Genomic DNA, 21,241 nt, shown 5'->3' with positions numbered 1-21,241 from the left:
CATCATTTCACCAGGGTGGGGTGGGGGGATCTTCTTGTGTCTGCCATGACAGTCACTGAAAGTCTTTCCCAGCTCCCTCCTGAGCACCTGACAATTCTTATCACCCCAGTCCAGTACCCAGGGCTCCCTACAAGCTGGTGCCAGCCCCTGCTCTGCCCTGCTTGGTTCTGAAGCTCACATGCTCTCCAGCCAAATACTCTGGCTTGAAATGCTTTGCTGCCGAGACCTTGCCTCCTAGGGGGGCAATCCTGCCTCCAGACTCTGCCCTTGTAACCCCAGCAGAGTCAACCTCTCCCCTCCCAGACTCGCTCTCCACTTCCAATTCCCTGCTACTTCACCCAGCCCCCAGTGGATATAGGTGGTCGTCAGCATCCAAGGGAACTGGTTCCAGGAACCCCATGGGTACCAGAATCCAAGGACATTCGATTCCCTTTTATAAAATGACACACGAGGGGCTGGCGCTGTGGTGCAGCGGGTTAAAGCCCTGACCTGAAGTGCTGGCATCTCATATGGGCGTCGGTTCTAGTTCCGGCTGCTCTACTTCCAATCCAGCTCTCTTCTATGGCCTGGGAAAGCAGTGGAATATGGCCCAAGTCCTTGGGCCCCTACACCCGTGTGGGAGACAAGGAAGAAGCTCCTGGATCCTGGCTTTGGATTTGAGCAGCTCCAGCTGTTGTGGCAATCTGCGGAGTGAACCAGCGGATGGAAGACCTCCCTCTCTCTCTCTTTCTCTATCTCTCTCTGTAACTCTTTCAAATAAATAAAATAAATCTTTAAAAAAATAAAATGAAACACGATCTGCATGGAACCCATCACATCCCTCTGTATAGGTAAAATCCCCTTTAGATTATTTACAATCCCTAATGCAATCAAAATGCTACAAAAATAGCTGTATCTTTACTGCAACAAAAATGTCTCCATTTGATTTCGAGTATTTTCAATGTGTGACGTGGTCACCTGAATCCACGCACACAGAATCTGTGGGTGCACAGAGCCGGCTGCATCACTGAGGAGCGGCTCTGCAGTCTGCAGGTGCTCAGAAGGCACGGCCCGTGCTGTGCTCCCTCTCTGTTTCCTGCAAGCCCTGAGCAGTACTTGGCCCCTGGGCAGAGCCCTGCTCAATGCTATCATAAATGGGAGACGGTGCCCATGACCATCCTCACAACACCCGCTGCTCTGACTGTCCTGGACACCTCCCCTCCTGCCTTCCTCCTCTCCTCACAGCCTCTGCCCAGCCCGGGGCTTCCACCTCACAGTTCTCAGCAATGCCACACCCTCCCAGTCTGGGGGCTTTTGCTCATGCTGGTTCTTCTTCATACTGAAATGTGCCCTTGCCCCTTCTCCACCTCAGTGGAGCCAAGTCCCTCTTCCGGGGGGTGCACAGAGCTTCTCACCATGCTGGACACCTTCTTTGTGTCCCGTGATGCAACCTCCTGGCTGTCCTAGACCCAGAGACCAAGGTCGCACCCCAGGGGAAACTGGGACCAGGCAGGTGAAGAGGTTGACCTGGAGCAGGTGCCTGATGAACCCAGGGCCTGCCCCAGCTGCTCCTGTCACATCTCCTATTTCTCCCCTTTCCTTTGTCTCCATCCCCAAGCCCCACATTTTTATCTGATTTCAACTTCAAAGTAGTTGAGACTGGGCAGGAATCAGCCCTCCACCTGACTATAAATTGTTGAACAACAGTGTAGATTTCTCTCCCAAATCATCTTTCCCACAAGCTGAAAACAACATCTCTGTGTGTGTGTGTGTGTGTGTGTGTGTGTGTGTTTTTTGCCATACCTTAGCTATTTTTAAAAAGATTTATTTATTTATTTATTTATTGACAGGCAAAGTGTCAGAGGGAGAGATCTTCCATCTGGTGGCTCACTCCCCAAATGGCTGCAGCAGCCATGGCTGGCGCAGGCCGAAACCAAGAGCTCAGAACTCCACCTTGGTCTCTCCCTTGTGGGTGGCAGGGGCTCCAGCGGTCGGACCATCCTCTGCTGCCTTCCCAGGTGCATACAGCAGGGAGCTGGACTGGAAGCAGTACAGCCAGGGGACTTGAACAAGTGCTTGGATATGGGCTGCTGTTGTGCCAAGCAACAGCTTAACCCACTGCACCCTTTTGTGCCCAGCTGCAGGCTCTAAGCACCCATGAAGAACACAACATCAGACAGGGATTAGGGAAAGCAAAGGTGCTGAACAGCCCTTGAGGCTGCCAAGGGTTGGCTGGCACCTCCATCCCCCAAGCTCGGGAGATGGTGTCAACCATTGCTTGTCTGTTACAGGTTAAACACACGGGACCTCTAGATGAGTGTAATCTTGGTGCTTGCCCCACCGACCCTGGCTGACACCATGTTTCCTCAACAGCTCAGTGTGTTTCTGCTCCTGGCAGAGGCACAGCAGCTGTCAAGGATGCAAGCAGGTGACACTCTGCCTTGTTACACTGATCTCGCTCCTGAGATTAGACTCAGGGGATGGAAGCACAAAGGGCTTGGGAAAAGGTGGCTCCTCTTCTTCGTCCACCACTGCCACCCCAGAGGTGGAGCCACTACTGACAAAACCAGGGGCTGTGCCAAGCTCCTCTGCATGGCACAGTGGCAACAAGCATGAGGACCCAGAACTCAGAGCTCACGCTGGCTTGGGTGCAGATCATGACTCCATCCCTAGCCAGCTGTGTGACCTGCGGCAGGGTGCTTAACTTTTCTGAGCCCCTGTTTTTCTTGTTTGTAAAGCGTGGGGGGGCTGGCATTGTGGTGTAGCCGGTAAAGCCACCGCCTGCAGCACCGGCATCCCATATGGGCGCTGGTTCAAGTCCTGGCTGCTCCTCTTCTAATCTAGCTTTCTGCTACAGCCTGGGAAAGCAGTGAAAAGATGGCCCAATCTTCCATCTGCTGGTTCACTCCCCAAATGGCCACAAAAACTGGAGCTGGGCAATCTGAAGACAGGAATCAGGAGCTTCTCCCAGGTCTCCACGTGGATGCAGGGGTCCAAACACCTGGGCCATTTTCCACTGCTTTCCCCAGGCCACAGCATAGAGCTAGATTGGAAGAGGAACAGCCGGGACACTAACCAGTGCTCATATGGGATGCCAGTGCCACAGGTGGAGGCCACAACACGAGCCTCTAACCTTTTTCATTAAAAACTAACCTCTCCCCATGCTCTCTTTTCCTGCAGTGTTCAGGCTCTTTAATTGCTTCTTCCAAGGCTGCGTGTCTGTCCACACATTCCTTAGGTTTCTTCCACTGAGTAGAGTGTTCGCTGACAATCATTTCTGTACATCTGGCATACAGCATCTTTGCCATTAGCAACAGTAAAAGCTGTGTGGGAAAGGGATGAGTTGCTTTGCTTTGCTTGAAGAATAAACCAGCAACTGGTGGTACAGTTGGCCCTCCATGTCTCAGGATTTGACCAGCCTCAGATGGAAAATGTTCAGAAAAAATCGGCATCTGTGCTGAACAGGTGCACACTGGTTTTTGTCATTATGCCCTACACAATGCACTGTCACTATGTACATCACATTTGTACTGTAGTAGGCAGTACAGAGAAATCTACAGGTGATGTAAGGTACATGGGATAGAGGAGGGCATTTGGTGCAGGAGTTATGATGCATCTGTGATGTTCCGGGTTTGGGTCCCAGCTCTGCTTCCAACTCCAGCTTCCTGCTAATGCTCACTCTAGAAGGCAGCAAGTGATGGCTCAAGTACTTGAGTCCCTGCCATATGCATGGGAACCTCAACTGTGTTCTGTGCTCCTGGCTTGGGTTTGGCCCAGTCTTGGTTGAATCAACCATGGGATGGAAGATCTCTGCTCCCTGTCTTTCTAATAAAATGAAAATATACAAATACCATTAAAAACTGAGTATATGGGAAGATATGCATAGGTTATATGTAAACACTATGTTGTATAAGGGATTTGGGTATCTGTGTGTTTTGACAGCCACAAGGGTTCCTGGAACCAGTGCCTCCTGGATACCGATGGATGATTGCATTTCAGAGATCACAAAGGATCTCTACAGGTTCCGGACACTTCCTCCTGCTTGCCGTAGGCTGAGTCACTGTGAGAAGGGCTCCTCACCTGCCCACTGTGCGTCTCAGCAACCACTTCACCTCTCTTATGCTACTGTGCTACAAGACAGCAAGACAGGTGCACTTGCTGCAGCCTCTAGGAGGTCCCTCCCTTCTCTCTCTCTCTCTCTCTCTCTCTCTCTCTCTCTCTCATCTACCCACCTGTAATCATCTGCCAATTATCTCTCTCTCTAATCATCTGTTTAACTGCCTATCATCTATCTGTCTATCATTAACCAATTATCTAACTATCATTTGTCTTTATCATCTACCTCTGCCTAAATCTATCTTCTATCTATAATAATCTATCATCTACGACCTATCATATCTGTCAATCATCTATCACCTACCAATCATCTATCTGCCATCTATCTACCTACCTGTGTATGTATGTATGCATCTATCATCTATCTACTATCTACCTACCTGTCTCTTTTTAATCTATCTTCTCTATATTTCTCATCTATGTACCATGTGTCTAATTATCTTCTATGTATCTCTCTGTCTCTCTCTCTCTAGTATCTATCATCTATCTACCATATACTCATGTGCCTATTTCTCTCCCTCTTTAATTGATCTTTTATCCATTTCCCATCTATCTACTATCTATCTAATCTATTTTCTACCATCTGTCTATCTAAGGCACGAAACCTAACACGTTTTCAGGGACAGCAGGAACTGCTTAAGAGAGCGGTTCTCAAGTTGTTTCTCAACAAGCAACCTGTGAATGTATTAAAAAACGAAAATTTGAAAAAAAAAAAATAGGCCGTCGCCGCGGCTCACTAGGCTAATCCTCCACTTTGCGGCGCCGGCACACCGGGTTATAGTCCCGGTCGGGGCGCCGGATTCTGTCCCGGTCACCCCTCTTCCAGGCCAGCTCTCTGCTGTGGCCAGGGAGTGCAGTGGAGGATGGCCCAATTCCTTGGGCCCTGCACCCCATGGGAGACCAGGATAAGTATCTGGCTCCTGCCATCGGATCAGCGCGGTGCGCCGGCCGCAGCACGCTGGCCGCGGCGGCCATTGGAGGGTGAACCAACGGCAAAAGGAAGACCTTTCTCTCTGTCTCTCTCTCTCACTGTCCACTCTGCCTGTCAAAAAATAAAAAATAAAATAAAATTAAAAAAAAAAACGAAAATTTGGGCCCCCTCCCTCCCTTGCTCCCCAAGACTTGCTGACTCAGATATTAGGGGGTTGGGAGGAAAGGGGGAGTCACACGCTTTGAGGAGCAGAGGCAGAAGGAGATTGGGCTTTCAGACGAGAGATGTATCTGGGCGAGGTCCCTTCTGAAAACTGGGACTCTGAATTAGAAAAAAAAATCAATAGATAAAATGGAAGTTTCCAGATAAAGGATACCATGCTTTAGAGCAAAGAGATGAAAGAGGCAGGTGCCGGAGAGTTCTAGATCTGCTGGGTATTTTTTGATGAAAGGGATTTAACTTGCTGTTCAGCCTGGCGTACTCTGTGATGATTTCTAACGGAGACACTTTCCTGGTCTCTGTACCCAATTCTTTCATCTCAGAGCCTCTCAGGCCTCTGCTCAGGGTCTTTCTGCACACATGAGACAGCAAGCTGGGCGAGGCATGTGGCTGGGGGGGCTCTCGGTCTTCGAGGACCCCCAGTGACTACCAAAGGACAGGGATGGGTGTCGAAGAGGCACATGGAGAAAGGGCTAGGGAGAGAGGAAGAACAGGATTTAAAGATGGAAGGAAAATGAGGAAGGGAACAGAGCGGAGTCAGACTTCATATCGTGGGTTCTGCATCTGTGGGTTTGACCGACGGCCAAGTGCAAAGATCTGAGAACAGTTCAGTCTGTCTCCCTCCCCAGCCACTACTCCCTAAACAACACAGAACAGCATGGGATTTAGTCTTCAGTATCACAGAGAATCCAGGAGTGATATAAAGAACACAGGAGCGTGAGCACCAGTTCTATGCAAATATACAAGAGCCCTGAGTAAGCATGGGTTTGTATCCCCGCGGGGGTTTCTGGAACCAATCCTTTCTGGATACCCAAGGGATGACTGGAGCACATCAACTATGGCCTAATGGAGTGGAGAGAGCTGTTCCTGCAGTTGAAATCCAAGTATCTGTCAGTGTCATGGAATTCTGAGCGTGCTGAGGGAGCTTTAGTGCTAACATCGTCCACTGCTCCCCAGCTTGCTGATGGCGGGGATCCCTGCCCCAGCTGCTGTGCAGGGCGCAGGGCTGGAGCAGTGCCAGGGCACACAGGCCCTGTCCTGAGCCCGGCGTGGACACCGCAAGAAAAGGAGACACGTACCTCACAGATCTTTTCCAAGGAGGGGACGAAGAAGTCGTCACACACGATGGCCAGCGCGTAGAACATGTACATGGCCTGGAAGAGAGGTGAGGAGACAGAGTTAACTCACAGGCAGGGAGAGCCAAGTGGGTGCGGGTCTGGCTGCTTCTGCCTTCAGTAATATCCTTTGTCACCATGCATTCAAATGGGAGTTAGGATTTAGAACAAGGTCTTTGCAACGCCTGGAAGAACTACACATGGCCTGGCTTTGGCTTTCTCCCTAACTGCATTGCCTGCCACTCTCCTCTTGGCCACCTCCTTGTTCCCCAAACAGATGCCTGCCTCAGGGCCTTTGCACTTGCTGTTCCTGGTGCCCTGAACACTCTTCTTCCCAGATATGTCACTGGCGATCTCTACTATACCCTGCAGGTCCAAGCTCAAGGTCAACTCAACTCCTCTCCCTTCCACTCCTCTTTATCCCACTTCCCTCACTTTATGATTATTTTTTGGTATATCATGTCACATCAATTTGTATATTGTCTGTCTCCCCTGCTAGAAGCACACACAGATGTGAAATTTATCTGCTAGGATTTCTGTATCTGCTAGGATTAGCAGTCAGCACAGAGTCTGGGTATATGGCAGGTGCTCAACGGAGATGTGTGAAGTGAAGGCATGAATGCATGAACACCTCCAGCTGAACTTCCTTCCCTGCAGGACGGGCTCTGCAAACTTGCTTCCATGTCTGGGTCAGCTAGGGCCAGGGCACGTTCCGGATTCTGCCTTTTGGCCAGCAACTGCCTCTCCGCTTCAACCAGCCACCTGTTTCCTCGGTGACTATTCAGATCCCAGGGCTGGTTGGCCATCTAGCACCCAACTCCCAGTCTTTCCTGAGGGACCCCAGTTTTGTCCAAATATCCACCACACCCCATGCAGGAGGCGACACCTTGTTCTCCTACACCTTGCTTCCTGAAGAACAGATAACGATGGGCCAATCGGTGTGCACTGTTCCCCAAGGATGGCCACTGTGTCCGAATCAGGTGCATGGCCTAGGTGGGCCCAATCAGATGGCAGGAGAGGTTTCAGAGTCACTGCCAAAAGGAATCAGCTCTCACCTGCTCTTGCTGGTTGAGGACAGGTAGCTGGGAGCCCTCCTTGCCATTAGCGGCCACATGGAAGGAAAATGTACTTGAGATACAGTTGACCCCGAGTTACAAAGCACCTTAGCCCCCTAAGGATGCCACGGAGCACTGGTCAAGTGACACCAGAGCCCACCCTACCTCTAGATGTTATAATGTACCCTAAGCCTCACAAAAGAGGTTGGATTCGCTGATTCTCTGCTACTTAGAGCCCAGCATATTTAACATGTGGTTCAAGGGCCAACGTGCAATGACAGGACTTTGATTTACTGACCTTGCCGCAACATTTTCTTCTGTGAACTGTTCCCCAGGATAGGGCCCTCGGTCACTTATCCCCTCCTCCTAACAGGGGATAGGCACATGGCCTATGCTGGCTACCAGGATACCCCTTCACTATCACACAGTGTGGTGGTGGGCCAAAGGCCAGTAAGGGCCAAATGGGGATCAGCAGAGAAGCTGAAGGGAAGAAGCTCTCTCTTTCTGAGATGCACACTCCCCTGAGTCTGGGGATGGTAGAGGTAGCTGTCCTGTAGGCAGAGCTTATCTCAGAACGCTGCTCACGCAGGGAGAAGCTGGACTAAGAGAAGGGACAGGTGCATGCAGGCATGCCCACACACACACACACACACACACACACACACACAGGGGCCAATGACACCATGTGAACCCTGCACACAGTTCAGTCTGAAACCAAAGTCAGCCTTCCAATTCATGAGCCGAGAGCATGCCTTTGACATGCATGCTATTTTAGTTGAATGTCTGTCACTTGCAACTGTCTGTCATAGAAGCTTCCGCAGCAATGCAAGCGTGAAATGATGCTCCCTTTGGCCTTTGACTCCTGGTGGCTGCACTGGTTCAGAGCCTTACCTCCCCTACGCATGAGCTTGTTTTCTTTTCACAGAGATCTGTTCTGTCTCTCCTACCAGACTGCATGATTCTCAAGTGCGCCTTCAGAATATTTGTCAGGTACTGTGGAAATACCAGACAAATGCACAAAGACATATGTGCCGGCGACATTCAGCTCAAAATTGCTGATTCTAATATATTATGAAAACTTATCAAAACACACCACAAGGGATGAGTTACGTAAACCATGACTCACCATTCAATGAAATACTGTGAAAAGGATTCCATAAGTTCATACTTGGTGATAAGGAAAGGTATTTGCAACACATTGCTAAAGGAAAAATGTTAGAAAATGGTATGTGCAATCTCATTTTATCAACTTATCTAAGTAGATGTATGTTTGTACACTTCCCTAACTTTTCTTGCATGTAGCAGTTTGGAAGTCCAGCCATAGCCATGTGTCTCCTTCCTGTGGGTGTGGTTATCATTGTATTTCAAAATTTCTAATATTTTCTAAGTTTCCCTTCTTGCATCTACTTTTGTGTGTGTGTGTGTGTGTGTGTGTGTGTGTGTGTGTTTGTAGGTGGTAGGAGAGTTTAGAGGAAGGACTCTGGCCAGCGTGCAGAGAAATGTTTTTTCTTTTTAAAGATTTATTTAATTGAAAATGAAAGAGAGAGAGGAGAGAGTGAGAGAGGGAGGGAGGGAGGGAGAACAAGAGAAGGAGAGAGAGAGAGTGGAAGAGAGAAAGAGTGGGAGAGAGAGTGGAAGAGTGAGAGAGAGAGAGAGAAAGAAGGAGAGAGGGTGAGAGGGAGAGAGAAAGAGAGGGAGAGAGAGAGAAGGAGACAGTAGGAGAGGAAGAGAGGGAGGGAGGGAGGGAGAATGGGATGAGGGAGAGAGAGAGGAGAGAGAGAGGGAGATGGAGGGAGGGAGAACGGGAGTGGGAGAGGGAGTGAGAGAGAAAGAGAGAAAGAAGGAGAGAGGGTGAGAGGGAGGGAGAAAGAGAGGGAGAGAGAGAAGGAGAGAGAGGGAGAGAGATAAACTGTCCATCTTCTGTTTACTCCCCAGATGTACACAACCGCCAGAGCTGAGCCAAGCTGAAGCCAGGAGCTTCTTCCAGGTCTTCCACATGGGTGGCGGGGATTCAAGCACTTGGGCCATCTTTAATTGCTTTTCCCAGGTCATTAGCAAGGAGCTGGATGGGAAATGGAGCAGCCAGGACTTGAACTGGCGCCCATATGGGATGCCAGCATCACAGGCCTTACCTGCTATACCACAATGATGTCCCCACAAAGAAATCTTAAAAACAACTTTTTATTAATTGATCAATGCATATCCACTACAAAATTTTTTGCAGTTTTTTTTTTTTGTGGGGGGAAGACATCCATCTAAAAATAATGAATGCTGAATTGTACAGCCTTGTGGAAATGTCAGAAAATACATTTCCAAATTGCAATGGACTCAAGTCCTCTGGTGCCCTAAGACTTGGCTGGTACAATGATATGCAGGTCTGAACATCATCTTTGAAAGGACATCCAAATTCAGTAATTGGAAGCGAGAACTGCACATCTGTGGATTAACCAAGATCTAAATAAGCTGTCCACAGCTGACATATTGAGCTCATCGAAACGGCCTACAGTGCCTGCAAGTCCAAACAGCATCTCATCGAGAAAATGTCCCAATAGTAGTAAGTATCAGCCCTGCTCACAGGCAAGGGGCTGCATCCAACATCCTACATGTTGCCGAGTTTGGATGGGGTGGGAGGTGAGCAGCTCCCATGCTTCTTGAGGGTGATGACCATGGAAAACTACAGCAGTCTCCACGCACAAGACAAGAATGGGGTAGGATCCTTCCCTGTCAATCACACGCCCCATGACAAAGCTCCTCTGGGTACCCCGAGAGGGCTGCAGGTTGGTGGGGTGGCTGGCAGCTGAGGGTAGGCCTGGCCCTGTGGTTGAAAAAGGTACCCTGTGATGCTCTCCCACATTGCCTGAAGGAAAACAGGCTCCTACTGGAAGGGCAAAGCAGCACAAGCAAAGTGAACAGAGGACACAGCAAATTACACACAGAACTGAACTTTGAGATGCAGAGAGCCTACAGCAAGTATGCCACGGACAGCACCATCAAGACACTGGGAAAACACGTTCATACAAGAATAAGGCATTTTGAGAGTAATCTGACCATTCCCCTTTGTCCACAGGCTACGTTCATTTCAATGAAGATCATGACAAGGGCAGCAACACCAATGATGGTAACATTTGTCACCATGTGCGGGGCCAGGAGTTCCAGGCATGTGCTAGGTACTTGACCAGGACTATATCGCTTCATTCTTTCAACTCCTGTGGGAGGCAGGGAGGTACTGGTCCATTTCTCAGGGGACTCAGAGATGCGTGGGAAGAGCTTTCCAGCCCACAGGTGTCTCCAAGGCTTCCTTGGGGGCTCAGCTGTCTTCTTGTATACAGAGGTCATTTCTGATTCCCCACCCCATGGACACTTCTGCTGGTTTTCAGCCTACCTATTATGAAACTGTCTCCACCAAACACACAGAGGGAGGGACATTCTTTAGAACCCAAGTCACCCATTTTGTGGACCACTGGTAGTCTTTTTTTATATTCTTTTGTTTTAAAGATTATTTACTTATTTATTTGAGAGGCAGAGTTACAGACACACACACACACACACACACACACACACACACACAGAGACAGAGAGAGAGAGAGAGGGAGAGACACACACAGAGAGAGGTCTTCCATCCACTGGTTCACTCCTCAAATGCTTGCAACAGCTGGAGCTGGGCTGAACCAAAGCTGGGAGCTTTGGGTTTCCCATGCAGGTGCGGGGGCCCAAGCATTTGGGTCATCTTCCACTGCTTTCTCTCTTCTAGAGAGTTAGATTGGAAGTGGAACAGCAGGAATATGGATCGGAGCCCATATGGGATGCTGGTGCCCCACGTGGAGGCTTAGTTTACTACATCACAGTACCTGCTTCTGTATTGTTATTTTTACAAGGTGCACTATAGTACAAGATAGATTTCAATGCTCAGAAATCCTTGAGCTGTCCCAATACCCTGAGGCAGCCCGAAGGAGCACCCTGGAATCTAAGCCTTGAGGCCAGGCTACAGCAACCTGAACAAGTGCACCTGGGATACACTCTGGAAGTCATGAGTGAGGGGTACCTAGAGAACAGAGGGGTTTTTGGAGTGTCTATGTGAAACTCATGACCACAGGGGCTTCTCTCTCCCGGAAACCTAACTGTACTCATGCACTGATCCTGAGTGACTGGGACCCTGAGCTGTGTTCAACATCTGTGGATTTGGCCTCTCTTCTCCTGAGGGGCAGCAGCTGTGTACATCACACATTTCTATCCACCCCAGCCCAGGTGAGCTTGCACAGAAGGGTTTAGACCAAGTGAATGGACTCCCACGAGAGTGGGGTTCACAGGGTAGCCGGTATCTCCTGTGCAGTATGGCATGGAAAATGTGCAAGCAGCATTGAGCGGGCCCCAGCAGCTGCAGAACGTGGGGCAGCCTGGAGCCTCGGAGGAAGCCCACGATGCGTGGAGGATCTTGCATCAAGTCCAGGACTTGACATTTGCAAGCTGTGTGACTTTGAATGCCTGCTCTCACCTGGCCTAGTCTCCACCAGGAGAGCAATCTCCAGCATGCTCTCCAGGCAGAGTATGTGGCTGTTGGGAGGAGTGAATGGAGACAGATGGACAAAGGGGTTTTGATACAAGCAAGCACTGCCTGCACAGTTGTTGCTGAAGATCCTGGAGGAAAAGAGACAGGTGGGGCAGAGCTGAGTCACCACCCCAGCTGGCCCAGCAGCCAACAAGCCGCCAATCCCAAGACATGGACAGGCCCAGGTGAGACTGCTCAAGCCCAACCCCAGTTCAACAGTTCGGCTCCATGCAAAGACTCACAAGTTAGGTTAACTGCTGTTGTGGTGTGTCACTGAGGTTGTGAGGCCACCTGCTACACAGCATTATCATGGCAATGTGTTAATGTGTCCTCTGATGCATGGATAACAGATAGAGCCAAGATAAAAAAGGTGAACTGTGGGGAGCAATTCGGACTAGACTAAGTTACTGGAATTAAGACTTATTCTATGCATCTGCTCTCCCACAATATGGCGCTGGGAGAGGAGGCAACAGCTTCTACCCAGCTGCCTCTCACCAACTTGACAAGCTGCAGGACCTGCTCCTGATTGGAGGAGAGCAGTGTACTCGGTGTGTGGGCAGCCGAGTTAGGATTGGCGGAGGAGGACTATAAAGGAGGAGAGAGACGGCATGCACCAGGAACATCTAAGGGGAACATCTAAGGTGAACACCTGTGCAGCCCCCGAGAGAGCCGGCCGGCAGTGTGCCGCTCCCCTGCGGAAGTGGGGAATGTGGCCAGGGGGAACTGCCCTTCCACGGAGGTGGAAGGGATAGTAGCCAACCCGGGAAGAACCAGCAGCAAACCCGGGGAGGGCCGAGCAAACGAAAGAACAGCGCAGGGTCCTGTGTCGTTCCTCCACGAAGAGGGGGAGCGACAGTGAACCATATTGGAACAACAGTAATGAACAAACTCTAAGAAGTCAGACCTAAAAAATATTCCAAAGTGACAATATGACAAAGCAGTACCACCAGGGGTAGCCAGGACCCTGTTCTCTCCTCTTGGTTGAAATAATATTTATACATGTAAAGTATACACTAGGGGGCCGGCATGGTGACACACTAGGTTAATCCTCCGCCTGTGGCACCAGCATCCCATATGGGTGCCAAGTTCTAGTCCTGGTTGCTCCTCTTCCAGTCCAGCTCTCTGATGTGGCCCAGGAGGGCAGTGGAGGATGGCCCAAGTCCTTGGGCCCCTGCACCCACGTGGGAGACCAGGAGGAAGCACCTGGCTCCTGGCTTCAGATTGGCGTAGCTCTGGCCATTGCGGCCATCTGGGGATGAACCAGCGGAAGGAAGACCTTTCTCTCCGTCTCTCTCTCTCTCACTGTCTGTAACTCTACCTGTCAAATAAATAAAAAAAAATCTTAAAAAATAAAGTAAAATAAAGTATACACTAGTCAGAGGCCACCAAAGGAAATGATGATTCTATTTTGAGGTAGTCACAACGTAGAGATAATTATTTATTAATTCCACAGTAACAGATGGAACAAAAGCCAGCTATACTGCTTGGTGGAAAGGGCCTAAGATTTAAGTCACAGGGCCGGCGCTGTGGCATAGCAAGTAAAGCCATTGCCTGCGAAACTGGCATCCTATTTGGGTGATGGTTCGAGTCCCAGCTGCTCCACTTCCCATCCAGCTCTCAGCTAATGGCCTGGGAAAGCAACAGAGGATGGCCCAAGTGCTTGGGTCCCTGACACCCATGTGGGAGACCCAGATGAAGATCCTGGCTTCAGCCTGGCTCAGCCATGGCTGTTATGGCCATGTGGGGGAGTGAACCAGCTAATGGAAGTTTCTCTTTCTCTCCCACCTTCAAATAAATAAATAAATGTGGTTTTTTTTTAAAGATTTAAGTCACTGTCCTTGGACAAAGAATGACTTGAGGGCTGGCTGGGAGTATTCACGATAAATGACTGCACTTAACTCAAGGTGTGAAGATCCTGGGAGAGAGTTTCACAATGGAGCAGACACTGTGGGTTCAAAGGTTTAGTGAGTCACCATTTTATCTTGCAAACACAACCCCCATGTTCCTCTGGGGAATAACACACTCAACTTTTTAAAACCTTCTTGCCACTCACCATGGCCATGCACCACAATTCTGATCAATGAGATACACCCACCTAGAACACCCTTTCTTTCTGCATTGAACTTTGATGGAATGCCTGGAAGAGCATCAGCCTTAGTATGGCTCTGAGACAACAAATAGGAGGATAACCACCCAAGGACACAACTTACCATCTGAACTAATGCCCCAAACCACCTCCATCTGCATTTCTTGTTGTGTGAGAAAAGGAACTCCCACTGGTTGCAGCTGCTGTCAATCAGGGGTTTCTGTACATGCAAGCATGTGCCTGGTAACTGATACAGGGTCTAGAAGATAGTGTGCTGGGTGTGGGGCAGTGAAGGAGGCCAGCAAGGGAAGTGGCTCTCAAGCCATCAGGCAGGCTCAAGGGTTGATTGGGACTAATAAAAAGAGAGAACTCCGGCTGCAGTGGCTAAGCTAAAACTACCTTGGATAACAAGAAATCACCGTGGCCTGTGACTTAATGGAGGTGAACAGGCTATAGCCAAAAAGTCAACACACATAACAGCTTCTGAATTGCGAGGCCAAACATATTTCAATGGCTCAATGTTAACCCTGCTGTTTTATGTGGCATCAACAGGCTGCAGTTCTGTTGATCACTGGCAGATTCTTTTTACTACATCATCTGCACCCCTGTCTCAGTCTTCAATTTCAATGAAGGTGGTTTTGGGGAAGGAATTCCTAGGGAAGATCTATAGGACTACTGGCTTGAGTAACCATCACCATCATTACCATCATTACCACCACCACCACCACCATTACCACCACCACTACCATCACCATCATTATCACCACCACCACCACCACCACCATCACTACCACCATTACCATCATCATCATCTTTCTTTTTCTCATCTGTTGTTTTCATAGTTTGAAATGATTGCATAATGAGGTTTGGAAAATAAAAACCACATATTTTTAAGATGTATTTACTTGAAAGGCAGAGTGACAGAGAGAGGAAAAGATAGATACAGAGAGAATCTTATATTTTGCTGTAACAGCCAGAGCTCAGCCAGGCAGAAGCCAGGAGCCAGGAACTCCATTTGGGTCTCCCATGTGGACGGCAGGGTCCCAGAGACCTGGGCCACCATCTGTTGTCTTTGGGAGCGTTTGCACAGAGCCAGATTAGAAGTGGAGCATCCGGGGCTCAAGCTGGCTGTGGAGGAACCGACCCTGTGCCCACTCTTGGGTTCCCCCACCACTGAGGACACTGTGGCTCCAGTCTCTAAGGACAGACACAGGCTCTGAGCCAGAGGGGTTGGGGACAGGGGTTGCCAGGGGACAGGAGTGTAGCAGATGGCTATCAGTGCCATGGTATTCTTCAGGCCTTAGGAACTCAGAGATCCACTGTCTTGCAAATGTCAGAATCTGTCTCGGTTCACTGGAAGACTTTTGATTGAACCAAATGCAGCCAATAAACGCTTGGAAACTAAGACTCCACAGGAGCCCGTCACCAGTGGCTTGTGGTGTTGGTGTATCAGCACCCCAGCTGCCCTGCTCCCTCACGTAGGGGTAACTCCACTTTGTCTCTCACTTTCCCAGGCCAACTATGCGTCAAGTGGCCTGAGAGCCACATGTTTGGTGACACATTTTTAGGGTCACGTGGCCCCACTGGGTGCTCACCGTGGGTCACGCACGCACTTTCTCCATTTCTCATCATACCCTAAAGGAGGGGTCGCTGGGCTTCGTGCATCCTCACAGGTGGGAACAGAGACAGAGAAGGGAAGGTCAGGATCGGGGCTCCAGCCACTCAGCTAGCAAGTGGCAGAGGCAAAGAGGACCCTTGGTGCTCTGTCTGAGGAATGCTTACTCCTCTAACCTCTACCAGGACCCCAACCCCTTCTGCAGGGACCTCTTTTAAGATAAGGCTCTTAACCCAGGGTCCATAAGCCTTCCAACCACCCCAACAAGGAGCAGTTTAGAAAGAACTGTGGTTTACTTGGCTGGGAGTAAACTGTGCTTTTGCTCCAAGTTGTCTTCGGAATTCAGCACTTCCTTCCACTAGGAATACAGGAAAGGAGCCCGAGTAGTGTTGGCAGGACCTGGGGGCATGTCTGCCCTCATGGACATCTCAGATCTTTTGTGCCACATTAGTGGAGTGGCAGAGACCTGGGACCATCATTCGCATTCATCACTATTAAAGACGCATGGCTATGAGACCTCATGCCACATCTTCTATCTACTGCACCCACGGAGGATTGTATGTGCTATACCGTGTGCTGCACTGTGAGCCAGTCTCCAGAAATGCACACAGAACGAGAGCTCCTAGCACCACCTCCAGAGGCTAGGCTGACACTCCAGGACCTGCATTTCTAACCAGCACCAGGTGCCTCCGATGCAGGTGGTCCAAGGGCACACAGTGGGAGAGAACCCATCCCCATACGTCTCCAGGTGCAAGTATGACCCCCCGCCCCACACACACACCTTGAAGGGCGGTCAAGTCTGGAACAGCAGGAAACAGAAGCAACTCAGCAAAGGGTTGGACCAGAGAGAACTCTTTTTGTAAATGAAGAGAACTTAAGGCAGGGCTCCTTGGTGCAGCACAGCCAGGCTTAGGGCAGCCAACAAAGACCGCCAAGGTCCAGGGGCTGCACAATAGTAAGAAGCTATTAAAGCTATTACCGGCTGGTGCCGCGGCTCAATAGGCTAATCCTCCACCTGCGGCACCGGCACCCCAGGTTCTAGTCCTGGTCGGGGCGCCGGATTCTGTCCTGGTTGCCCCTCTTCCAGGCCAGCTCTCTGCTGTGGCCAGGGAGTGCAGTGGAGGATGGCCCAAGTGCTTGGGCCCTGCACCCGCATGGGAGACCAGGAGAAGCATTTGGCTCCTGGCTTCAGATCAGCACAGTGCGCCGGCCACAGTGCGCTGGCCACGGTGGCCATTGGAGGGTAAACCAACGGCAAAAGGAAGACCTCTCTCTCTCTCTCTCTCTCTCTCACTGTCCACTCTGCCTGTCAAAAAAATAAAAATAAAAAAAATAAAAATAAATTAAAAAAGGAAGCTATTACCTGGCTCTGGCCTGAAGGTGCACCTTGGAGGGCACAGGCCACTGCAGCCTGGTGAGCATGGGGAAGGGGCTGCCAGGCAGCCCATCACTATAGAGAGTGGAGGGAAGCAGCCACTTCCAGGCCCTGGAGGGCCAGGAGGGAGCAGGGAATGTCCCATCCCTTGCTCCTTCCATCCTGGCTTTGGTTGAACTGGAAGCCAGAGGCACGGGAGGCCAGGAGACCCGGATCTCAGAGGCAGGTCTCTCAGGACAGAGCAGGGTAGAGAGAGTGGAGAATGAGCTGGGGTACAGCAGAGAACCACGCAGGAGACTGAGGGAGGAGAGAAAGAAGGGAGGCACAGAGGTGAGAGGAGGCGGAAGGATAGGGAAAAGGACACGGACAGCTGCTGGGTCTAAGTCAGCAGTGTGTCCACCTGGATACTCATCCTCGATGACTTCCGGGCACCCACTGAGGACTGAGCAAGACTGACAGTAAGAACAGAGACACAAAACGATGGCAACACACAGAGAAGAAAGCATTCAGACAAGGAAGAAAGAAAACCCCACGCTGAGACCAGGAAGCAGAGCACAGGCATGGCCTCATGCAACAGCCGGGCGTGTGTTGCTCAGAAGGGCTGGGAAGCTGGCCAGGGAGGGCAGACCCAGCACGGCTGGACAGCTCTGACCCCCAGGGAGCTCCCTGACCTGCTCCTTTATTGGGGTCCCAGGATGAACTGCTCTCTGGGATCGTGGATCGTTTCCATCCCCACGTTAGCCTTTCTTCCCTTTTATGGTCAGTAACACAGAGGAGAGTGAGCCTGGCTGGGGGAAGGCAGAGCTGGGTTCTTGGAGAGGGGCTGAGCCATTGGAGAGCCCCTCTCTGTCTACTTCTATTTCCACCTCTCTTCCCATAGATGGAGACACATGGATCTCCATCTATCTAGTGTTTTGGATTTTTAAGAATTTTTTTTATTGTAGTAAAATACATATAACACTAACTTTACTTTCTTAGCCAGTTTTTAGGGCACAGTTCACAAGTATTAATTATAGCCACACTGACGTAGAGCCATTACCACTATCTACCTCCAGGGCCTTTTCAGCTTCCCAAACTGAAACTCTGCACCCATTAAGCACTCACTCCCCATTCTTGCTCCCCCTTAGCCCTTGACAATCAGCCTCCCACTTTCTGCCTCTATTGGTTTCATTATTCCCGGTACCCCACAGAAGTACAGTCATATGGCAGGTGCCCTTTTGTGAGTGGCTGCTGCATTCAACAGAATGTCCTCACAGTTCATCCATGTTGTAGCAAGGCTCAGAATTTCCTTCCTTTTCAAGGTTGAGTAATATTACACACACACACACACACATACACGCACACACACACACACATCTCACGGGTAGCTTATCCAATGCAAACTTGGTTGCTTCCACCTCTTGGCTATCAACAGTGCTGTTATGAACACAGGTATACAAATAACTCTCCAAATCTCTGATTTCAATTGTTTTGGAAATATACTCAAAAGTGAAATTGCTGGGTCAGATATAATTCAATTTTTCATTCTTGAGGATTTGCCATCGGTCATACCATTTTATGTTCCCACAAATAGTACCTAAAGATGAAAATTTCTTTACATCTTTGCCAGTACCTGTTCTTCTGTGATCCTTTTTCTTTAAAGAAGATGTATTTATTTATTCGAAAGGTAGAGTGATACAGCAAGAGAGGGAGAGGGAAGGAAGGAGGCAGGGAGGGAGGGAGGGAGGGAGGGAGGGAGAGAGAGAGAGATATCTTCCATTTGTTGGTTTACTTCCCAAATGGCTGCAATAACTAGGGCTGGTTTAGACGGAAGCCAGTAGTCTGGAGCACCATCTGGGTTGCCCACGTGGCTGTTTGTTCTGTTGTTGTGGAGTTGTGGGAGTTCTTTATGTATTCTGGTTGTCAACTTCCTTTGAGAGATACAATTCACAAGTGTTTCCTCCCAGTCAGTGGGTTGTCTTTTCACTCTATTGGCTATATCCTTGATAGACAGAAGGTCTTCAGTTTGACGTAGTCCAATTTACCTGCCGCTTCCCAACCGTGTTAATGGGTTTGAGATGGCCTACTTAACTATTTTTGTCTTGCAAAGAGAATGTGATTGAGATGTAGTTTTGGTTTCTCTAAAAAGTTTGGATTTGAAAAGACAAATAAAATCGCTTTTCAAGGGCCACCTACCCGAAACCCTGCAGTCAAGCATGATGGAGAAGCAGCAATGTTTTCCAGTTTCCACGGCAACCACCCCCTTCCCCTCCTCCCCGCCAAGAACTGGGCACACACCCTAGATGCTTCCAGGGGAAGACGCTTTCCTGGTTCGAGTGTTAACCATTTCCCAGGAAAGAGCCATGCGTGCAGAATTAAGCATGGATGTCCCCTCTCCGTCTGAATGCATTTCCTTCCTGTTCAAAGTATCACCCAGCAAACGTCTTTGTTTGGTTTGCTTGAGAACAGGCTTGGGGGACAGGGGTTCTGAGGTTGGCAAGGCTGAATTGGAAGCAGTGAGGGATGGGAAGTTGGGGTGTTCTGGGTGTTGGCAGAGGCTGATGCCTGGGCCACAGCCTCAGCTGTCCACAGGGCCAGCAAGCTGTGAAGATGAGAAACATGGAAGAGGTCTGGTCCACAGCTCACTGGACAATGGCAGCCTTTCCAGGGTGGGCAGCCTGTGCTCGCCCGAGCTGATTACTGCATGGGAACAAAGCTCAGAGAGGCCAGTGCCCCTGATTTTCCAGAGAAGCTAGCAAGTTGGTCATTTAGAGAAAAACTGATTCCAGTACTGGAAACTCTGACTCCACCTCCTTCTCACCCCCCTGCTGCCTCTGCTCCAAGCATTCTAACTCCAGGCTCTTGATTGGGTAAGACTCCCTGGCTGTGCCTCAGGGCCCTTGCGCTGGCTGCTCCATCTATCTATCACACTCCTGCTGGACATCCACACTACCCCTTCCCTCACTTGTCTCAGCTCAGATCTCATCCCCTTGGAGCCCGGGCTGGCCCCACTTCTCCTGCACCTCTTCTCCCCCCTCCCTCCTCTATCTCCCTAACCTGACCCACATTTTCTCTCTTCCACTACATAGGTTATCTTCTCACATACTAGCTGGTTTGTGTATAACAGTAGTCTATTTATTTTACTACCTGTTCCGTTGTCTTAGAATGTAAACTCCACAAGGACACAGGTCTTTGTCTCTTGTTCTGCAGTGTGTCTCAGCACCTAGGGAAGTGCTGGCACATAGTACATGCTCAATAAGTACACACTGGTGGTGGTGGGGGGGTAATGCTTGTTATAGGGGCTAAGACACTGCTTAGGATGCCCACATCCCAGATCTGAACGCCTAGGCTGGAGTCCTGGCTCCACTTCCAATTCCAAGTTTCCTGCTAAGGCATACCCTGTGTTGCAGGAGGTGATGGCTCAAGTACTTGGATCCCTGCCACGCTTCTGGAAGAACTAAATGGAGTTCCTGGCTTTTGAATTTGACTTGGCAAAGCACTGACTGTTGCAGGCATCTGGGGGAGTGACTCAGAATATAGGAGCTCTGTCTGTCTCTGTGTCTCGAATAAAACAATCCAGCAAGTATTGACTGAATGACTGATTTCAACAATGGTAAAGCAACCAAGTCAAACAAAGTGAGGCTGGCTAGCAGTCGGAACTGTGACCTCACGTCTGGTCCAACTGCTCCCATATCTCAGGTCAGACAAGTGGGCCCCTGGTTTCCTGCAGCCACTCTGCTGTAGGACCAGTCCTGTTACAATGTTCTTGCCCTAGGTTGTAGGACCAGGACTGCCCACAGCTTCATGCTCTGTCTGAAGAGTTCCCTACAGAGCTTGGGTGTCTCCCGACACCTAGGGCTTGTCTTGTGAGGAAACTTGAGTCAGCGGGCACCCTTCCAGTTCATTTCAGGGGAGAGGGATCACCCACCTCAATCCTGCTCCCACACCAAGGCTTTCTGCATGTTAGGACTGGAGCCCATGGCTATGAGAATTCCACTTGGAACATTCATGGAGGCAGAGGTTTGGGACACTTTTGTTCACTTGGATGCCCAGGCCTGGAACACTGCCTGCAGTGTGGTTTCTGCTGTGTTCCTTGAATGAGGTCCTTCTGATGGGCCAGCCTGGGATTAGCTCATTTTGCCTCGTCCACAACCCACAGCCAGAAGTCGGTCCTATGGGGTCTCCATTTTACAGATGAGCCAGGTGAGATTTGGACAGCCAGTGT

At 50.0% G+C, this 21,241-nt stretch overlaps 1 protein-coding gene across 1 annotated transcript in view; it reads right to left on the bottom strand.

Moving 5' to 3' along the window:
• Nucleotides 1-21,241, bottom strand: part of SLC24A3 (solute carrier family 24 member 3) — a 527,286-nt gene that overhangs the window by 127,324 nt on the left and 378,721 nt on the right. The window contains exon 4 of the mRNA XM_002710947.6: nucleotides 6,325-6,399. Within this exon, the coding sequence (XP_002710993.3) occupies nucleotides 6,325-6,399 (75 nt within the window). The remainder of the gene's footprint in view (nucleotides 1-6,324; nucleotides 6,400-21,241) is intronic.

The sequence above is a fragment of the Oryctolagus cuniculus genome, chromosome 11 (assembly GCF_051225735.1).
Source record: "Oryctolagus cuniculus isolate XC-2025 breed Fujian yellow rabbit chromosome 11, ASM5122573v1, whole genome shotgun sequence".
NCBI classification, from domain to species: Eukaryota; Metazoa; Chordata; class Mammalia; order Lagomorpha; family Leporidae; genus Oryctolagus; species Oryctolagus cuniculus.
This window is presented reverse-complemented; position numbering and strand designations above follow the sequence as displayed.